We start from the raw sequence: 18,289 nt of genomic DNA, 5'->3' as shown, positions 1-18,289 counted from the left end.
ATTTTGCACACCCATCACCAATACCTCTAGGTGAGGGGAGGCAACAAGGGCCTAGAAGACCTCAACACCAGTGATTTGCAAAAGAAACAGAACGAGGATACTCTATCGCTCTATCCATACTACACTCAAAGGAGGAAGCTTCACAAACCCTGAAGTGAGAATGTTGGAGATTTGGTAGCTCCTTCCTTACCCTGTCAAGGTCAAACCCAAAGGACCGCAAATCTTGCTGTCTGCCACAAAACATATAGCTTATATCAGAGGGGTGCCTTAAATGCAAGGAAGTAATGAAGTATGAAGTGCTCTGATTCCTCAAAAAATCTTTGAACTGCTCTGTGAATGGCTGAAGCTTGTGGTAGATTTCTCAAGCTAGATTGGAAGAGTACCTCTGGACAAAGCCTTGATTCGTGAGGTGCTAAATTGTGTTGCAGAATAATAAACCAATCTGAAAACAGATCAACCTGATGCTAGATATCATGAAATTCCCCCTATCTGTCAATGTGGAAGAAGAAACCCAAGCAACTGGCAATGGGTTACACTTATCCTTCCCCCCCCCCCCTTTCAACCAAGGGTGGTCTCTTCCTATGGAGAGCTACGGCCTTGGCTACCCTCTAGATAATTTGGAAGGAGAGAAACTCTAGGATCTTTCAAGGCTATCACAGGTCTATCCCATACATCTTGGATAAGCTCTGCAGCCTCATCAAGGTGTCCAATAATATGCACCTCAAGCACTCAAGATCTGAATTCTTCACCAATTGGAAGGATATCATTTGTCACAATCCTACTAGACTGCCTGGATCCTCCTTGTGGTTTCCCCAAGCCAGGGGTCTGTTGACTTCGCCAGCTCTACCCTCGGGTAGCACCAGAACTTGTGGCTTTTGGGGGATTTTCAGGACATCGTTTTGTGGTCCTCACTGCACTGGCTACTCCACCAGAGCAAGCACTCGAGCGTCTTGCCAAAGTGACCTCCAGAGTCTTGCCAAAGCCAGTATCCGATTACTTAGCATGGAAGGTTTTGAAATTTTCATCAATGAGTATGAGTCACTTGAAATAACATTGCACTGGCTATTTTACATGGTCTGACCACACTGAAATGAACCTCATACAAAAGAAAATTCAACTATTTCACAGTCCCAATGGACTGGCAAGCAAAATTTTCAAAAGTGACCTCCAGGCTTGCCAAAAGCCAGTATCCGATCACTTGGCTATCCTAACTATACACAAACATGGTAAGAGGGGCACTGCAGCCCTTTTGGTTCAAGTTGCCGTCGTTACAGGACACGAGCCTGCCTCATACGACCACGCAATGGTTGTCGGCCATGAAGGTTGAGGGATGGGCAGAACATGAAGCCTGCAACAAATTTTGCAACTAGCTTGAGTGAAATAGGGAGTGTTCCGGTAATATCCAGGAAAATTTCAGCCCTACTTGAAAAGTATGGAGAACTTAGATTGGGTAGAAGATTGGGTAGAAGACACAAGGGAATTATCTCCTCAGGAATGAAAGTAGAGATAGAAGCCAAGCCTTATCCAGATGCCTGTCTGAGACCAGTAGAGAAATATTTTTTTGAAAATTGTTAACATAACCGGTAGAGAAATATTGGCATCAAAGATCACAGGTGAAATGGTTAAAGGAAAAAGACCATAGAGTTTTTTGTGCCCAAGCAAACAGCAGAACAGAACTCTAAATGAGGTGTCGTGATCTCAGGAAAGAGCTTTGAAAGTGCAAAGGAACTAAAGAGATCATGATACCGTATTTTCTGAATTCCTTTATTGCAAAGGATAGGCAGCATATATCCATAGACGAACTACCTCTCCTTAAGTTGCGCGATGAGAACCGAAAAAGCTGCAGAAACTTTCGATGATAAAGAGCCAAGAACGGCAGTATTTAGTTTGTGGACAATGCCCCAGGTCCAGACGGATTCCCAATAGCATTCTTACTACAATTTGAGGAATTGATGAAAGATGCATTCTGACGTATTAAGAGAGTTTTAGCAAAAAGGATCAACAAAGCAATGAGTGCTTCGTTTATAGCACTGGTACCAAAGAAGGCTGGCGTGGAGGATATAAGGGCTTACAAGAAATCAGTTTACTTGGCATTGTATATAAGTTTCACGCAAATGTCTTAGCACCTAGACTAGGAAAGGTGCTCCCAGAAGTGATATCCTTATCTCAAGCAGCCTTTGTAAAGGACAGATGGATCTTGGATGGTGCCATGGTTGCTCATGAATGAGAGTCCCGTGAGAGTCATTTGCAATTTAAACCTGAAAGTTGATTGGGAATTCTTTGATGGCATTTGGAGATGCATAAAGGAATTGGATAGGAAGCTGTCTCTCATTTTCCATTTTTTTAACTCCTCATCAATGTGGCACCTAAAGGGGACCTCCCGGCTTCTAGAGGCTCAAGGCGAGGGGACCCCTTATACCCTTTTATGTTCTCAATCCTAGTCAGGGTTTCCAGTTGCATGTTGAATAGAGTTTGTAGGAATGTTGAACAGGATCCAAGCTGAGACTAAAAAGTGTGAGTGTCTGACCATCTTCCACTTATAATATGCGGACAATACCCTCATATCCTATACTGCAATGGTAGCAAAAATGAATATCTTTACCTTTGAGGCAGCATCAAGAATATGGGTGAATATGGGGAAGAATAAGCTATGTCTCAATTGCAAAGAGGGTTGAGTGGATAGAATGCTTGCATTGAATACCTTGAGTTATTACATGTGTCAGTAACTGGAAAAAAACGGGTGGGGGGTTGGGTTTGGGAAGGGACAACAGGGAAACAACACTTTCATTTAGTCAAATGGGATAGAGCATATTAACCAAATGAAAAATCAGCAACACAAACAGGTTTTGCTGACAAAACATTCACAATGCAGAAGAAAGACCACCTTTGAATGAAAAAACAATCGAAAGTCGAACTTCATAAGTGTAAGGATGCTGGTTGGAAATAGAACAACAGATTCTGGCATGACTTATTAAAGATTGCTATTCAGACAAATATGCTGTGGCAGCAAAACCAGAACTAACAGTGGCAGAAATAAAGGAAACACCTAGGTACAGCACTATTTAAAGTCAAATTTCATAGGTGTAAGGATGTCGGTTGGAAATGGAACAACAGATTCTGGCATGACTTATTAAAGAGTGCTATCCAGACAAATATGCTGTGGCAGCAAAACCAGAACTAACAGCGACAGAAGTAAAGAAAACACCTAGGTAGAGCACTATTTGAACTCCATGTTTCTAGAGGACTTGAAAGGTGAAGAGATTGAAGTATTAAGGAACCTGATGGCAGAGCTATATGAAATCGATGTGACAAAAGTTTTACACAACATATAAAAGCTAAATAGACTGGATGTGACAAAAGTTTTACGCAACATATAAAAGCTAAATGGACTTCTTTCTTGTTAAGGAAGCAGATTGACCATCATATGAAAGCCGTAAGGTTATCCCAAGAGAGAGTCTGCTATGGATGTTTGCATAAAAAGATGCAAGAGGAGTGAAATTAATAGGCGTTCAAGAACTAGGTGGCGGAAATGAAAAGGGAGAACATCAATATTTCAAAAAACCTAGGCAGCCCCTAGGCCAGTGCCCAAAACCTCAGGCGCCTTGAAGTAAAAAATTTTTAGAGATATGGCTGATATGCATATAGGCGCTGTCCAAAGGTACATATACATGATACTTTTGTCAATTTTGCATATTTTTGCACGTATGTATAATCCAAGTTTCCAACTAACTTTTCCATGAAAATATAAATGCATGAATGTTGAAACATGTTCAAAACTTTAAATCATTGAAATTTTTATGAAAAACATAACCAGCTCCATGTGTCTTAGTCTCCAACTCTCCAATTCATACTCCATAGTGATACACGATGATGATACACAGTTCCAAACACAAAAATACATTGTCACATGAACTCCAAGTCTCCAATAAAAGTATAAAACCAATAGTCCAAATGGCTAATACAAGAGCCATAAAGGACAAAACGAAATATCAAAGAAGTGAGAGGAGATCTCCGTTTCTTCAATTGTCATTTGTTAGAATCTTCACAATCACTTGCATCTCCATCTGAATCAAGGTCATCATCATCAGAATCATCACCCTCTTCAACATATTGCTCATCTTCCTCAGTTTCTTTTGAATCTACCTCCGTCTCCTCTATTTCCCTCACCCTTTGGGAAATACCAGCAGCAGGTGTTGCTCGAGTGTCCTCCTAGGATCAGAAGCTAAACCTGATGCCTCCTCAACCATATCCCAAGTCAACCCCTCCCAGGGAAGGCCTCTTCAGTACCACGATCTTCATCCAACCACTCGGTAGCATTCTCCTTATCCTTCAAAGCGATGGGATCCCTCTTTTGCTGATTGGAATTTTCCCTAAACCTCTTATTCTCTCTAACAAATACCAAATCATTGAGCTTCCTTCGCTCAAGCACATTTCTTCTCTTCTTATGCACCTATAAGGAAAAAGGCATGAGCGCTACTACTACTTGAGCCATCTAATTTGGCACCAAATGTACTCTGTATCCATATCTTCCATAATAAAAAAATGAACTTGTAAACAAGAAAAGAGCTAAAAATACCATCTCAAATGAACTCCAATGCCGCCTCACTAGCTCCTTTTTGTGAACTTGTGCATCATGTTAAGGATAATGGTGCGGTTGAATATGAAGACTGTAGTGTTTCAAAAAGCGCTAGGCAGTAGGCGGTCGGGGGGGGTCCAGGCCGCCCAGCGCCAAGGCAGGCGCCCAGAACCTGGGCGGCCGAGTAGAAATTTTTTTTTTTTTGGTTCTCTCTCTCTAAAATAGCCTCTAATGGGTTTCAGGTTTCAAATGAACCTAAAACCCACAATTTTACCCCTTTAATATTAAAAAAAATAACCTAAAAATACCCTCAAAGAGCTACAGTTCTGCCCCTAGGTGGGGCGCAAGCCCTGGGCGGCTGCCTAGGTGGGTTCAAGCAGGCACCCAGGGATATCCACCTAGGCGGGCGCCCAGGCGCTGGGCAGTCCGCTTTTTGAAACTCTGCAAGATTGTGACCTCCTTAGCCTTAAAAAGTGTCCCTTTAATACCAGACAAGTGGCCAATAGCCTTAAGTATAAGTTCTATGTAATGTGCAGCGCAATGTGTCCAAAACATGTGAGGCCTCATCTGGTGAAGCAAATGAGTTGCAGCTAAATTAGGAGTAGAACTATCTGTGACTACTTGAATTATATGCTCCTCCCCGACCTCCTCAATGCCCTTATCTAAAAGAGAACATATAATGTGCATCATGAACTTCTTCAAAAGCATCAATGGAACCCAAAAATGTTGTACCCAAGGGATAATTCAACAGCAGGTTCATAATACTCCTCCTATCACTCCATGAATCAATCATTATGGGAACCCAAATGAGCCCAGCCATCCTTATGGGACTCGAGGTACTCCTTAGTGTGTTCTACCTCTTTCTTCAATAGTGGCTTCGAAAGCTCATAAGGGGTTGGGCCTTTCAACCTGGCCCAAATTGGGCTTCCAACAATGTATGGAAGCTACTTAAGCGAACAATAGTCTAAGAAATGTCATCATGAAAAAACCACCGAGCAATATACTAAATTACCAAACCTCTATCTTCCTTCTTATATCTAGTTTCTAGCTTCAATTGCTTCTTCCCCCTGCCTTTTCCTTTCTCAACTGCAATCTCAGGGTTAGGTATAAAAGAGCATCAATGGGCCCTATCATACGACGACTCTTAAGCCCAAAACCCTTATTACAACTCTAAGAGACTACCAAATGGCCCACCTCCTCTTCCCCTTCATCATCCACATCAGTATCATCATCATCAAAAATATGAAATCACACCCTCAATTATGCTATATCCTTTTCCTTTGTTAATTTTTTACTTTTTTCAGCTTTTATGTAGTTAATAATATCTTTCTTTACAAGTTCCATAACTTTTTTACATGGGACAACATCTCCTTTAAAATCAACAAGATGCAGCATTTGAAACATGTCCATAAAAAATTACTCACTATGTTGTTTGTATCATTTTTATCCGGGTTAACACACTACTTCCATCCCAAATCCCCACTCCTATCAGACCTTAAGGAAGACATCTCAAATCTGAAAAAGGAATCTCAAACATAGATTGTGAACTAACATTTTTGCCCGATCTATGTTCTTCAATGTTTTTGATGTCCTTCAAGCTAGATCTTCTAATACCTTCACTAGCACCCAAGAAAAAATTATGATAACAGAAGAATAAGCTTTTCGATATTTCTTCAAACCACCCAAAATTCTTTTTTTGATTCAAAGGAATTTGCAAAACCAATCAATTTGGGGTACTTAGGGTTTAGATTTGAATTGTTTTTCCATTTTAGGGGTTTAGAATACCCCTTATACTCTTTTAAGTGTAATTTGTAGCCCTTAGGAGCCTCTTTTATTACACAAAAAAGGCCCAGGCCTTGGGCAGCTGCCTAGGCCCAGGCCTTGGCAACCACCTAGGCGCTGGCCTGGGCTGCCTGTGCAGACACCCAAGTATTGGCGCCCAGAGAAGGCTGCCCAGGTCTAGGCATGTGGCCTATGGCCCTTTGTTTGGGTGCCTAGGTGCTAGACGAATCATGTTTTTTAAACAATGCAGAAAATATAATTATTTAGAACTAAATTGATAAAAGAAGGAAAATAGAATTTGAGGACGGAGTTAATGTTGCATGGAATGAGATGGTCGATGGTACTTAGGAGAATCTAGAGGGAAAACACATTTAGAGAAAAACAATCATGTTACAAAGCTTGACAATAGAATAGAAATGATCAAAACTTAGCGCTTGACAATAGAATAGAAATGATCAAAACTTAGAAGAATATACAAATCCCAAGAACACTAAGAAAATAGTAAGGCTAAAGCTTATACACAAATAAATTTGGGACAAGAGAAGGTGAAAAAAATGTCTCCAAACTAGCAAAAATGAAAAAGAGGAAGTGCAAGGATCTAGATCATGTTAAATACATTAAGAGTGAGGATTCGAGAGTCTTGTTGAAGGACGACGAGGTCAATGAAAGGTAGAGAAGTTATTTTCAAAAATTGTTAAATGATGACCGATATGAGAGCACAGTGCTAGCGATGTAATAGAGCACAGCATTAGCGATGTATTCTAAAGCCAAAGGAATAAGGGATAGGACACCAGGGACTAATTGTACTCTTTTTTTTGAATAAATAATAATTGTACTCTTTTATTTTAATACAAAGCATACCACAATTGTATTTCATAGGAAAGAAAGGGGAAAACGAGAAGGTATCTCTCAACCTCAAGTGGGAATCACTCACCACTTAGAGAGGAATCTCTGACTCTCGCTCTCACTTAAGACTTGAGGATCAATTCTGATCTGTTGGAATGATCCCCTTTGGGGAGTATTTACACGCTAAATTGGGCAGCCAACGATTGCTAAATCTTGGCCATCAATTCCATAGGAAAAATCCTAGCCATTGATTTGGTAGGTTTGCATTTATGAGGACGATTTCTCTAGAGAGAAATTATCAAGATTTTCCCAAGGTCCTTCCAGAGAAATTATCTTGAGATTACTTTGGGTAGTAATTCATTTTTGTTCTAGGGTTTTTTTTTTTTTTTAACTTCCATATTTCTTCTTCTAGGTTTAGGGATGCATCAGTTAGGAGGAACCTTCGACATAAATGACATTGAATGTCATAGATAAATTCGTGGATTAGCCGATTAGGATATCTCAACTAAAAGAAGCTTTGAGAAATATGAGATATGCAAGGCTTTAAGACTATATAGTATTCCAATAGAGGTTTGGAAATGCATGGAAGAGATTGGTATATCCAGGCTGACCAAGTTGCTCAACAAAATTTTGAGAACAAAACAAATGTTGGGCAAATAGAAAAAAAAGTATTGCGATACCTATTTACAAGAACAAGTGAGAATTACATAATTGTACGAACTATAGGAGAATTACATAACTTAGTGAGTGTTGGAAAAGAATGGAGTATCTAGGAGATATATTGACACAGTGAGGGATGTGTATGCGAGAGCGCTAACTAGTGTGACGATACTAGTGGAAAGATGATGTAGGAAAACTTGAAGAAACATAAAAAATCAGCAATAAGCACCTTGACACAAGGATTTTTGGAAAAACCCTAAGGCTTTCTCCCACCTAGGGCTCAAGCCTTAGGCTTCTTTTACAAGACAAAGTCTTTGTTTTCTTAAAGTGGAATACATGAATGACTCTCAAGCCCATCCATGCCCTTATTTATATTGGAAATTATTGCTACAATATTTGTCCATTCAATTAACTTTTGACCAAAATGTCCTAACTTAAATATAACTTGAAACTAAACTCCTTAATTTTAATTAAAATATCTAAAAAGTCCCCAACTGGTCCATCAATAAAATAAATTAAAAAAAAATCTAAAATAGCCTCAAAAAACTAAAAAAAACACCCAAACTATTTCTTGCTCTTCTTGTTCTTCTTTGAAGCCCTCCTAGGGTTTTCATCCTCCAAATATGAGCAAATATTAGGTGGAATCTGTCGCTCCAAAAGAAGATACTCATGGCTACTTGATGTGCTTAGATCTCCATCAAAAGAGAAGTGAGTTTTCAGTGATAATAGGCCTACATCATGGATATTGTGCCATATCTCTTTACTTTGGTTATGGACAAACTAACTAGGCATCTACAGGATGGAGCACCGTGATGTACGTTACTCGCAGATGACATAGCTTTGATTAATGCGACTAGATATGGTGCAACACAAAGTTAGGATTTTGGAGGAATGCTCTAGAATCTAAAGGCTTTTAAAATTAGCCGGACTAAGATAAAATATATGGAATGCAAGTTTAGGAATAACAGAAGTAGAAACGAGGAATTTGTTAAGATTAATAGCCAAGAAGTACCAAAAAGATATTATTTTTGATATCTTGAGTCGATAATCTATGACAATAGAGAGATTGAAGAAGGTGTGCATAGAACTATCGTTGGATGGATGAAGTGGAGATGTGCTTATGGAGTCTTATCTGATCGTCACATACCAATAAAACTAAAGGGGAAGTAATATAGGATGGTTGTAAGACAAGTCATGCTTTATGGACGGATGTTGGGCAGTCAAGAAACAATATATCTAGAACAAGGGCTTAAAAGGGTAATATGAAGGCCCAAAAGGGCATGGACAATAGTAGTGAGAAGATGGTGACTTTTGGTCAGATTGAGCGTATGGCCCTTGATAAAGTGGAATAGCGAAACAGGATTCATGTAGCAGAGCCCAGACAATTGGTATGAGGATCGGACAATGATGATGATGGTAGAGTTACAAGAAGTATTTTTCAGGTCAAGTAGGAAAGTCTAATCTGGATTGTGGACATTTGAGAGTCAAGGAGACCTTTCAATGAATTCAATGTACCATGCCATAACCAACAATGCCATTCATGCTACTAGGAAGATGCAGGACCATCCCATCCCCCCTAAAAACACAGGCCTTTGTGTGCTTGACTATTAGAGGCATGTCCATCCTCTAACACTTTTTAATGTGCAAATAGAATGAAGAAACAATGACCACTTCTTTTACAATGTACAATGGCACAAGACATATGGGGCATGGTTTTAGGTCGGCTTGATTTTGTATGCCTCCTCCAATCAAACCATTATCCGCACAGTGATTCAATCCAACATTGCCAAAATTGGGACTACTACCATGGAAACATGGTGGGTGTATTAAGGGTCATATGGCGTGAAAGAAACAGAAGTTGTATCAGAGATAAAAGACACGAGACTCAATCAAAAAAAGACAATATCAAGGTCATGTAACATAATAGGCTCAAGTACGGGAAGAATTTTGGGGTTTTCCAACTACAGATTCGAAAATCGATGGAAGGCATTGTCAATAAAAACACTAAAAGGAAGAAGAAGGTTGAAAAGTGGACAACGCCACTAAAAAGGACTATGAAGTTAAATTTTGATTGGAATTCAATGGAGAATCCTAAGCTGACGGGTGAAGGGGCTATTATAAGAGACAACCGCAAAAGAACCCCCCTGACATATTATGCCTCATTACACACATACGACTCCCATGAAGCAGAGGCACGTGCCCTGCTCTTCGGTTTAAAGAATCTCAACCCAAATTGGTCCTAAATATTCATAGAAGACGACTCAAGCAATGTCATAACCTAGCTCAAAAAGGGAAATCTTACCTTTCATGACTATCCAACTTCTTTAATGAGAGTTGAGATAGGTTGAGCCAACTAGCGACATTCATAAAGCATTACAAGAGAGAAGTCAATGCTTTGGCAAGCGGGATCTCAACACCTTCTATGATAGCAAACATTATTTTGTGAGTACTCGGTACATTTTATAGAACTTCATGTTCAATAGTATTTGTCAAATGTGTGGTGGTACAATAATAGTCTCATATAAATAGACTCATTTTTATAGATAGGAAATTTACTTGTACATCGATTGGTTCGAAATGAATGGGAATAATTAACATTCGAAAAAATGATAAATTAAATTCAATATGATAATATTGAATTAGGCCCAAATTCAATGTGATGCGGCTAGAACACCTTGAGTCTAAGAAGGGTGAGGACTTTAAACTTTCCCTTAACATGTCCCAAGCCCGGGTAAAGAAGGTGGATTGTGTTAGGTAGGCGGCCAACATAAAACTTTAACAAAACTTTCCATGAATCCTGAATCTACGATGGTGATGATGTTGCTGCTACGAGAACACCCCATAAATGCTTCACAAGAAATTGTTATTTAACTATTTCACAAGACTTCACATAAGTGCAGCTTATTCTGCATTAGGAATAGTGGACTATAATTAAAACAATTCCTCACAACTAACAAATGCCAAAAAAATGTGATATGGATCGGGAATTGGTGGGCACCGCACCACTTCCTTGTCTAAATCAGGCAGTTTAATAAGTATATAATATGTACCATAGTTGGTTTTTTTTTTTGGATAAATAGTTAGTATAAATCATAAATATTTTTTATCATAATTAATAAAGGCAACTTGTGTAGCATGCATGCGTTTTAAGCACTTGGTTGGGGGTTCGAACCCCACCAAGAGCTCAAAGGGGTATAAGACTTCATTTTATTTTTTGGTTTTTTTTGCCAGATTGTCAATCCCGATCGTCGATCTAGCATTCCAACATAGATCAGTGGGTGGACGATCCATCTTGCCCATTTTTTTTTCTTAAACATTTCAAGTGATGTATATTTCAATTTGTTTCTTATCTGCCCAACATGTCATCAGAACCCTCTTGCATGAAATAACAATAATATATCTGCTATATATAATCATCAGTAGAAAGATGGGTTCACTTTAATTTTGCTCATGAAAATATAAATTGCAGATTGCTTGCATAATATGGGTCCAAATATTCTGAATAGAAAAAAAACCAGCAAAACCAGTTAGAAGGCTCGAACCCAGGAGTTTCAAATTGTACACCCATAAGAGAAGTTGAGGGCCCAAAGTTGTTGACTTACCCTACCTAGTTCTAATTTAAGTGATGACACACATTATTTGACCAGAACACACTTTGGAAACCATGTGTCCAACAGGCACATCCAAAATCAGTGTTCCAAATGTCATCACTTTAAAAAAAACAAAAGTTGAAATGAGGTACCATTACGGATTATGCTCTTCAAACTTGTATGCTACGTTTTAATCCAATCAAATCATCAAAATGGCAAGTATGACCACAGCAAATAGGATGAGATTTCTGATAATATATTATGTACAGAGTTACAAAAAGAAAAAAAAGTTGGTTTGCAAATGAAAAATGGATAGGTATGCATGAATCTTACCTCATCCATAAGCAACCCTTTGACAAAATCACGACGAAGTTGTTGATAATCAAAATTGTCTGTGAAAAGAGAAAGAACCTCTGGGGAACAAATATCAATGAAGCAGTCCTGTATATAAACATAAAGACTATCGGTCATTACTAAGGATGGCTTAGGTAGAAAAATGATTTAGCAAAGATATCTAAGACTAAAAGGTAAAAACAAAATCAATACATATATATATATATATATATATATATATATATATATATATATCTGCATACCTGGGTGCGTGCGTGTGTATGTGTACATATATATAAAACCAAAAACAAGGTTTTAGTGAGCCACCAATTTTGCACCATTGACATTCTTTTGTCGTTTTTTTTTCTTTTCTTTTTTTTGACATGGTTAGATATGAATGGAACTTGAGACGTTGGGCTATGAAAACCTAGCCTCTACCATCTGGATCCAAGCCCTTTTCATACCATTGGCATTCTTTATGAGTTCAAGCTAAATTTGAGTTTTTTAGAATAAACCAGTCAACCTCTATAAACCACAATGAAGTCATCAAATTTGATGCAGCAGAGCTAACCATTAAAAAACTGATGGGCTTCATAATGCTTATGAAGAAGCATATCGGTCATGACAATCACAAGTCAATCATAAAAGCCCTGACAGCAAAATTATTATTTGAAGGATTCACACCAAGATGATCAGCCACCTTATTGTGTAAGAGCTGGCTCCTAAAACAGAAGGCATTGCAAAGCGATTGCTATGATACTCAATCCATTTCATACTCAAAAACACTTACACTAGATGCTTTAGAACAATTCCATTCTACCCACAAAAAAATGTTTCCTTCTACCCACCTATGTTGCATGGACACAAGCATGTGCACTAGTGTCAAACACATAAATAGCTACCCAACCACAACAACCGGTATCAGCATTCAATGCCACCCCTTAAAGAATCTAAGACATGCATCTGTCATGACATGTGTAGTAAAGATTAAGAGACCATTATCGAATCACGAATAGCAAGACTAGTGGTTTGAACACAATGCTGATTCGAATAGCAAGACTAGTGGTTTGAACACAATGCATCTAAAGAAATTAAAATGTAATTCAAAATTACTTCAGATCAGAAAAAAAACCTGCTTATCATTATAAATACAAATGGCAGGCCTATCAGCCAGGAATGTCCTATCAATAGAAACAACCCCTCTTGAATGTTGTGCCTTCTCCTCGTAATAGAGAAGCTGGCTGCTCTCAGGATCGATAACTAAAACTAGTTCATCATTACCAAGTCGAGTCTGATTTGTTATCGGCGAAGGTTTGGACTGTCTGATAACCATTGTCATTACAGCAAGTGGATCTTTTTTCCTTCTTTCCTTGTGTTCTTGAAGGGCTTGTGTTAAAGACATGTTACTCACAGTATCACCACTTATGAGCACAAAATCTCCCTTTATCTTCAGCACAACAATATGAAAGTTCATTAGGTGAGATACATAGCTACAAAAGCGAGTAGAAATGAACATCATTGCCACCAGAAGTAAAAATAAGTCATAGATCAATAAGTCATAAATCACCTTCTGGCATGGAATGCTATTTAGTAGACAAGAAAATATGAAAGAAATATACACTAACATTAGCCATTTAGGTGGGCCAAGTAACCAAAATGTTTACTCAAAACGAAAAATAGCAACCATGTTCATGAATTTAATCATTTTTATTTTGGACTTCTTGTCAGAGCTACTTGTATTCCTTTGGAATTCATTTAAAGAAATCATTTTTATGTTGAACTTCATGTCAGAGCTACTTGTATTCCTTTGGAATTCATTTAAAGAATTCATTTTTATGTTGAACTTCATGTCAGAGCTACTTGTATTCCTTTGAAATTCATTTAAAGAAATCATACATTGGATTTGATTCAAGCTATAGAAACAAAAAAATTTAGGCAGCTAATTGGAAAAAATGGAAACAAGGTAACACAACGGAGAAGATAAGACATCAATTCATACAGTTTTCTTATAAATTTAATGCATTGAGTTAAGCATCACAATGCTTTGGTTTGGTATATCTATGAACAAAGGTCACAAAGGACACATGTCTCTGTTCCTTATTTTATTTTTTAACATATTAATTTGTGCTTCTGGTCAACTCAATATTTGTAATCAACATTTCTCATGTTCATTCTAGTCATTACAGTACCCGAAAATGGAAAACAAGAAACAATGAAAAATTGAAAATGACCCCCAAAGATTTCACTTACAGAACAAGCAATATGCTCAACAATAAGCAAGAGCTGATGACATTCACAAGTCTCGACAACAAACAAGCAAACTAATTTACGATAAGCTTTTGAAATGAATGGCTCACAATGAATTTGTATTTTTATCAGCTTCAATCGCAATCTGGATAACAAACAAGCAATCTAAGATACCAAAAGTCAAAATCCCATACCACACCACGCTCAAATATAGTCCGTAATGCATCACCAGCACTGATGGAGTCATTCGACTCGATTGCTGTAACTTTGAAACTGGGACTGCCAAACGAACCATTATTCTCCAAATAGGACGTCACTTGCTTGGCATGAGCACAACAAAAAACAAAGACCTCTTCAACCCCAACAGATTCAAGCCACAACAAAGTATACTTGATCATAGGAACATTAACAAGTGGTAGAAGAACCTGCAGTAGAATTGAAATTAGAAACCACCACCATCTTTAAAGCATTAATAACAGGACTTCTCAACTGACTAACTCCATCTTCAAAGTTCAAGTTGAATACAAATTGAATCATGTTGTAACTAAAGTGAATAGCGAATAATTCTTAAGGTTTAATTCCGAAACCAGCGTATACTTGAAGCATCAAGCGGTATGACACTTTGGCACCATCTCGAACAGAAGTTTTGATTGCATAAAGCAGAGATCACTCACAATGCCTATGTTTGACAGTTTCAGGTTTTGAGTATCCCATAAAACCCTAATTAAGTTGAGTAGAGAGAGAAACAGAGAAGAGAGAGAAAGGGGAAAAGAGTAAGAACCTTAGGGCGCTCTAGAGTAATGGGTCGAAACCTTTGAGTGAAGCTATCGGCCAAGAGAACGGCCTGCAAGGGGTCTCTAGCCTGTATGTCAGCGACATCTGCAACCTTGGCCGATCCTCCACCTTTCTTCTGAGCCATATCTCTCTCGCGAGGGCTTTCCTGTCTCAGAAAGCTCCCTTTCTTTCTCTACCTCCTCTCTTTATCTTTCTCTCTCTCTCTAAAATATTCCTGCCTGACCCCCATTGCAAAGCAGAACGTGTAAAAACCATTGTGTGCAAAAACCGGCCGATTAGACGTCGAACGGGTTTTTTTTTTTTTTAAAAAAAAAAAAAAGAAAAAAAAAAAAACGGTCTGTTTTATGCTCATCGACCGGTTAGACGATATAACGTGTGTTTTCCGATATAACGGTGATGTACCCGTTACATCCGTTATTTTAAAATCGGGGCTATTATTTGTAGCCGGCATTCTTGAGTCCAAATTTTCACTTTTTTATTCGTTTTGTGTTTTTTTTATTTTTTTTCGTGATTTATTGCTGTAAATCACTATCTAGAATCTATAAAACAATAAATTTAGATTGAAACATCGAAACAAGAGTTTTTTGTATCGCAATGGCGGATTTTAATTTCCTCAATACCTAATGGTTTTGGAAGAAATTTGGTGGGTTTGATAGATAATCGAAGTATTTATCATATTCATATTTCATTTTTTTCAAAAAACCAAATATTATAGGTTGATTCTGCCCGAAATGCTGCTGCTCAAAAGAACCTATATTCGATCCAAAAAAACAGATTTTTGATCAATTTATTGGTCGGTTTTTATCAAAGTGAGTTGTGGATTTTGATCATCAAGGCTTAATCACTCAAATAAAATAGTTATGTCTATTTATGATTGATTAAATTTTTTTATATGAATTTTTTTGTTGCACTATATCATGAAATTTTTAGAGACCTGAAATTTCCGCAATTTTTTCAATTAAATTAAAAATACAAAATATTTTTTTATGAGATTTGATGCGTTTGAAAGATGATCGAAAGCCTTTACAATACATGTATGTTTATTTGTTTGATTATCAAAACATTGAGAGTCGTTTCTTGCTCGAAATGTTGTTTGATTTTAGGGGTCTTTGAAAAATCGTTTTTTCTAAAAAATAATTTTTTTAATAAAATTATGTTTTTTTATGAATATGGGAAGTGTTTTTATATTTTTTTTAATAAAAATATTTTTAAAATAATTATGATTTTTTAATAAAATTATGTTTTTTGTATAAATATGGTAAGTGGTTTTCTATTTTGCTTAATACAATTATTCTTTTTGATAAAATTATTTTTTTGATGAAATTGATTATTCTTTTTGATAAGTGCATGATAATGTTGCTCAATCTTTTGCTCGAATTTTTTTAATTATGTTTTTTTAAGTGCATGATATAGTTATATTTATAATGATGGAAATGGGACATTTTATTTTTTAAAATTCATGCAAAAATTTTGGTTGCTTTATGTTCAATAAAACACTGCACCATCGCCTTGTATATGCTTGGTTCTTCTCTTTTTCATTTTCTTTTTTTTTCCATTTTCTCTCAAGGTTTTTGGAATGTTATGGAAAGAGTCTTTAAAAGATCAGCCGATTTTTAAAAAATCGGTTACTGGGTGATCCCTATATGGTCCAATTCCAGAGAGAGAGAGAGAGAGAGAGAGAGTTTTATAAATGTGATTTTAATTTCAAATCATCCCTCACATTTTGATAAATTGATTTTTTTAAAAAAGAAATTTAATTTTACTTAATAAAATTATGTTTCTTTTATCAATATGGGAAGTTTTTTCTACATTGCTTAGTAAAATTATCTTTCTAACAAAATTATGTTTTTTAATAAAAAATTATGTTTTTTGATAATATGGGAAGTGTTTTTCTATTTTGCTTAACAAAATTATTTTTTTGATAAAACTATGATTTTTTATTAAAATAATATTTATGATGAATATGGGAACTGTTTTCCAATTTTGCTTAATGAAAGTATTGTTTTGATAAAATTATGGTTTTTTAATAAAATTATGTTTTATGATAAATATAGGAAGTATTTTTCTATTTTGCTTAATAAACTTATTTTTTGATAAAATATCTATTCTATTGTTCTTATATTTTGATAAAATCAATGCACAACACACTGATCTGGATATGGTAGATACCTATAAAAACATATAAGAACAGTAGAACATATCAGTGTGTTGTACAATGATTTTTTGTTTTGTTGCATAGAGATGTACTTTTTGTGAAGTATGCCTTATTTAACTTAATTGAAAAAATATTATATGAATTATGCTTTATCTAACTATATGGAAGAGGTCCTTTCTATTTCTTGTTTTAATTAGTTGGTGTTTTTATTTGATTTAATAGTATCAAGCTACTTTGTTATAAACTTTCATTCCTAATGTGAGCAATTTTTTTACAAAAGAAACTAGAAAGTTTTTCATCTAAGGTTTGGGATGAATATGTTAATTATTGGCAGAAGATGTTACATGACAAAAATATCTTCAAAGAATATCCTAATCTAGGAAATGACAAGATTTATGTGACTGGCTTGGGATCATGTACAAGACGATAGTATTCAAATATTAATTTATAAAAAGTTGTTTCAGATTTTTTTTTGTAAGATAAAATGTATGTAATAAGATATTATACATTTAATCTAAGTTTTTTTTTTCTGTTTTTTTTTGGTGTTTTTAACCCCTTTTTTTTAAAACAATCCTACTTGAGGAGTTAGTTCGGTTAACTGCCTTAGTTAGTTCGGTTATGGTTCAAACCGCTCCAACAGCATGTCTGGTCAACCGTTCCGATTCGATTTTACGAACACCGGTAAAAATAAAGCATCTCAGCGAGTCAATAAAGATGTCGATGAATCACAGACTCGCACAATTGTTTCAATCAAAGTCGAAACGTTTGGTCTGGTACGTGCTTACGGTTTTTCAAGTTGGAATACTTAGTTCAAACGGAGAAGTATGTGGAGTTGGAAGATAATTGAAAAGGAAAAAGTTTATATTAGGTTGTAACCTTATAACGTAGAATTAAGATGTACCTCGAAAATCTACTGAAAAAGATTGTTTTGCTATTAGAAAAATCTCTAATCGATCATTTCAACATCGAGTAGAAATAAAAAAAATTCGAGTCTTAAAAATAGTGCGTCTTGCAACACATTATGTAGACCATCTATTTTCAAGATTTTTAGGTGTTTATAGATCTACTTGATTTGAATAATTTCAAAGTTTTAAGTTTTTATAATTAAGAATGAAAATAGATTATCACGACATCTTAAAAAAATTTGACACCAAATTTACATCTTACGATAAAAATTTAGTGGCACACCTTACTTTAATTATTTAATGCTGCAAACCACACTAAAAAATAAAGGAAAAAGTTTATATAAGGTTGCAACTGTAGAATTACAGATACACCTTAAAAATCCATTGGAAAAAGTTGTTT

The 18,289-nt window shown here is 36.3% G+C and overlaps 1 protein-coding gene across 4 annotated transcripts in view; it reads right to left on the bottom strand.

The window, feature by feature from the left end:
* Positions 1-15,110, bottom strand: part of LOC18422269 (translation initiation factor eIF2B subunit epsilon) — a 76,792-nt gene extending 61,682 nt beyond the window's left edge. For 2 of the 4 annotated variants that reach the window (XR_016054717.1, XR_016054718.1), the window contains exons 1-4: positions 14,816-15,102; positions 14,229-14,459; positions 12,920-13,234; positions 11,788-11,895 (exon numbers count right to left, since the gene is read on the bottom strand). Coding sequence is in view for 2 of the 4 variants with exons in the window: in XM_011622730.3 (XP_011621032.1) it covers positions 11,788-11,895; positions 12,920-13,234; positions 14,229-14,459; positions 14,816-14,953 (792 nt within the window). In the remaining 2 variants the exon portion in view is untranslated. Of the gene's footprint in view, positions 1-11,787; positions 11,896-12,919; positions 13,235-14,228; positions 14,460-14,815 lie in introns of all 4 variants that reach the window. The other 2 variants (XM_011622730.3, XM_011622734.3) reach the window with 1 other exon arrangement.
* Positions 15,111-18,289: the final 3,179 nt, after the last annotated feature.

The sequence above is a fragment of the Amborella trichopoda genome, chromosome 4, assembly GCF_054954075.1.
Source record: "Amborella trichopoda isolate Santa Cruz 75 chromosome 4, AtrichopodaSantaCruz75HAP2 v2.0, whole genome shotgun sequence".
Taxonomy (NCBI): Eukaryota; Viridiplantae; Streptophyta; class Magnoliopsida; order Amborellales; family Amborellaceae; genus Amborella; species Amborella trichopoda.
This window is presented reverse-complemented; position numbering and strand designations above follow the sequence as displayed.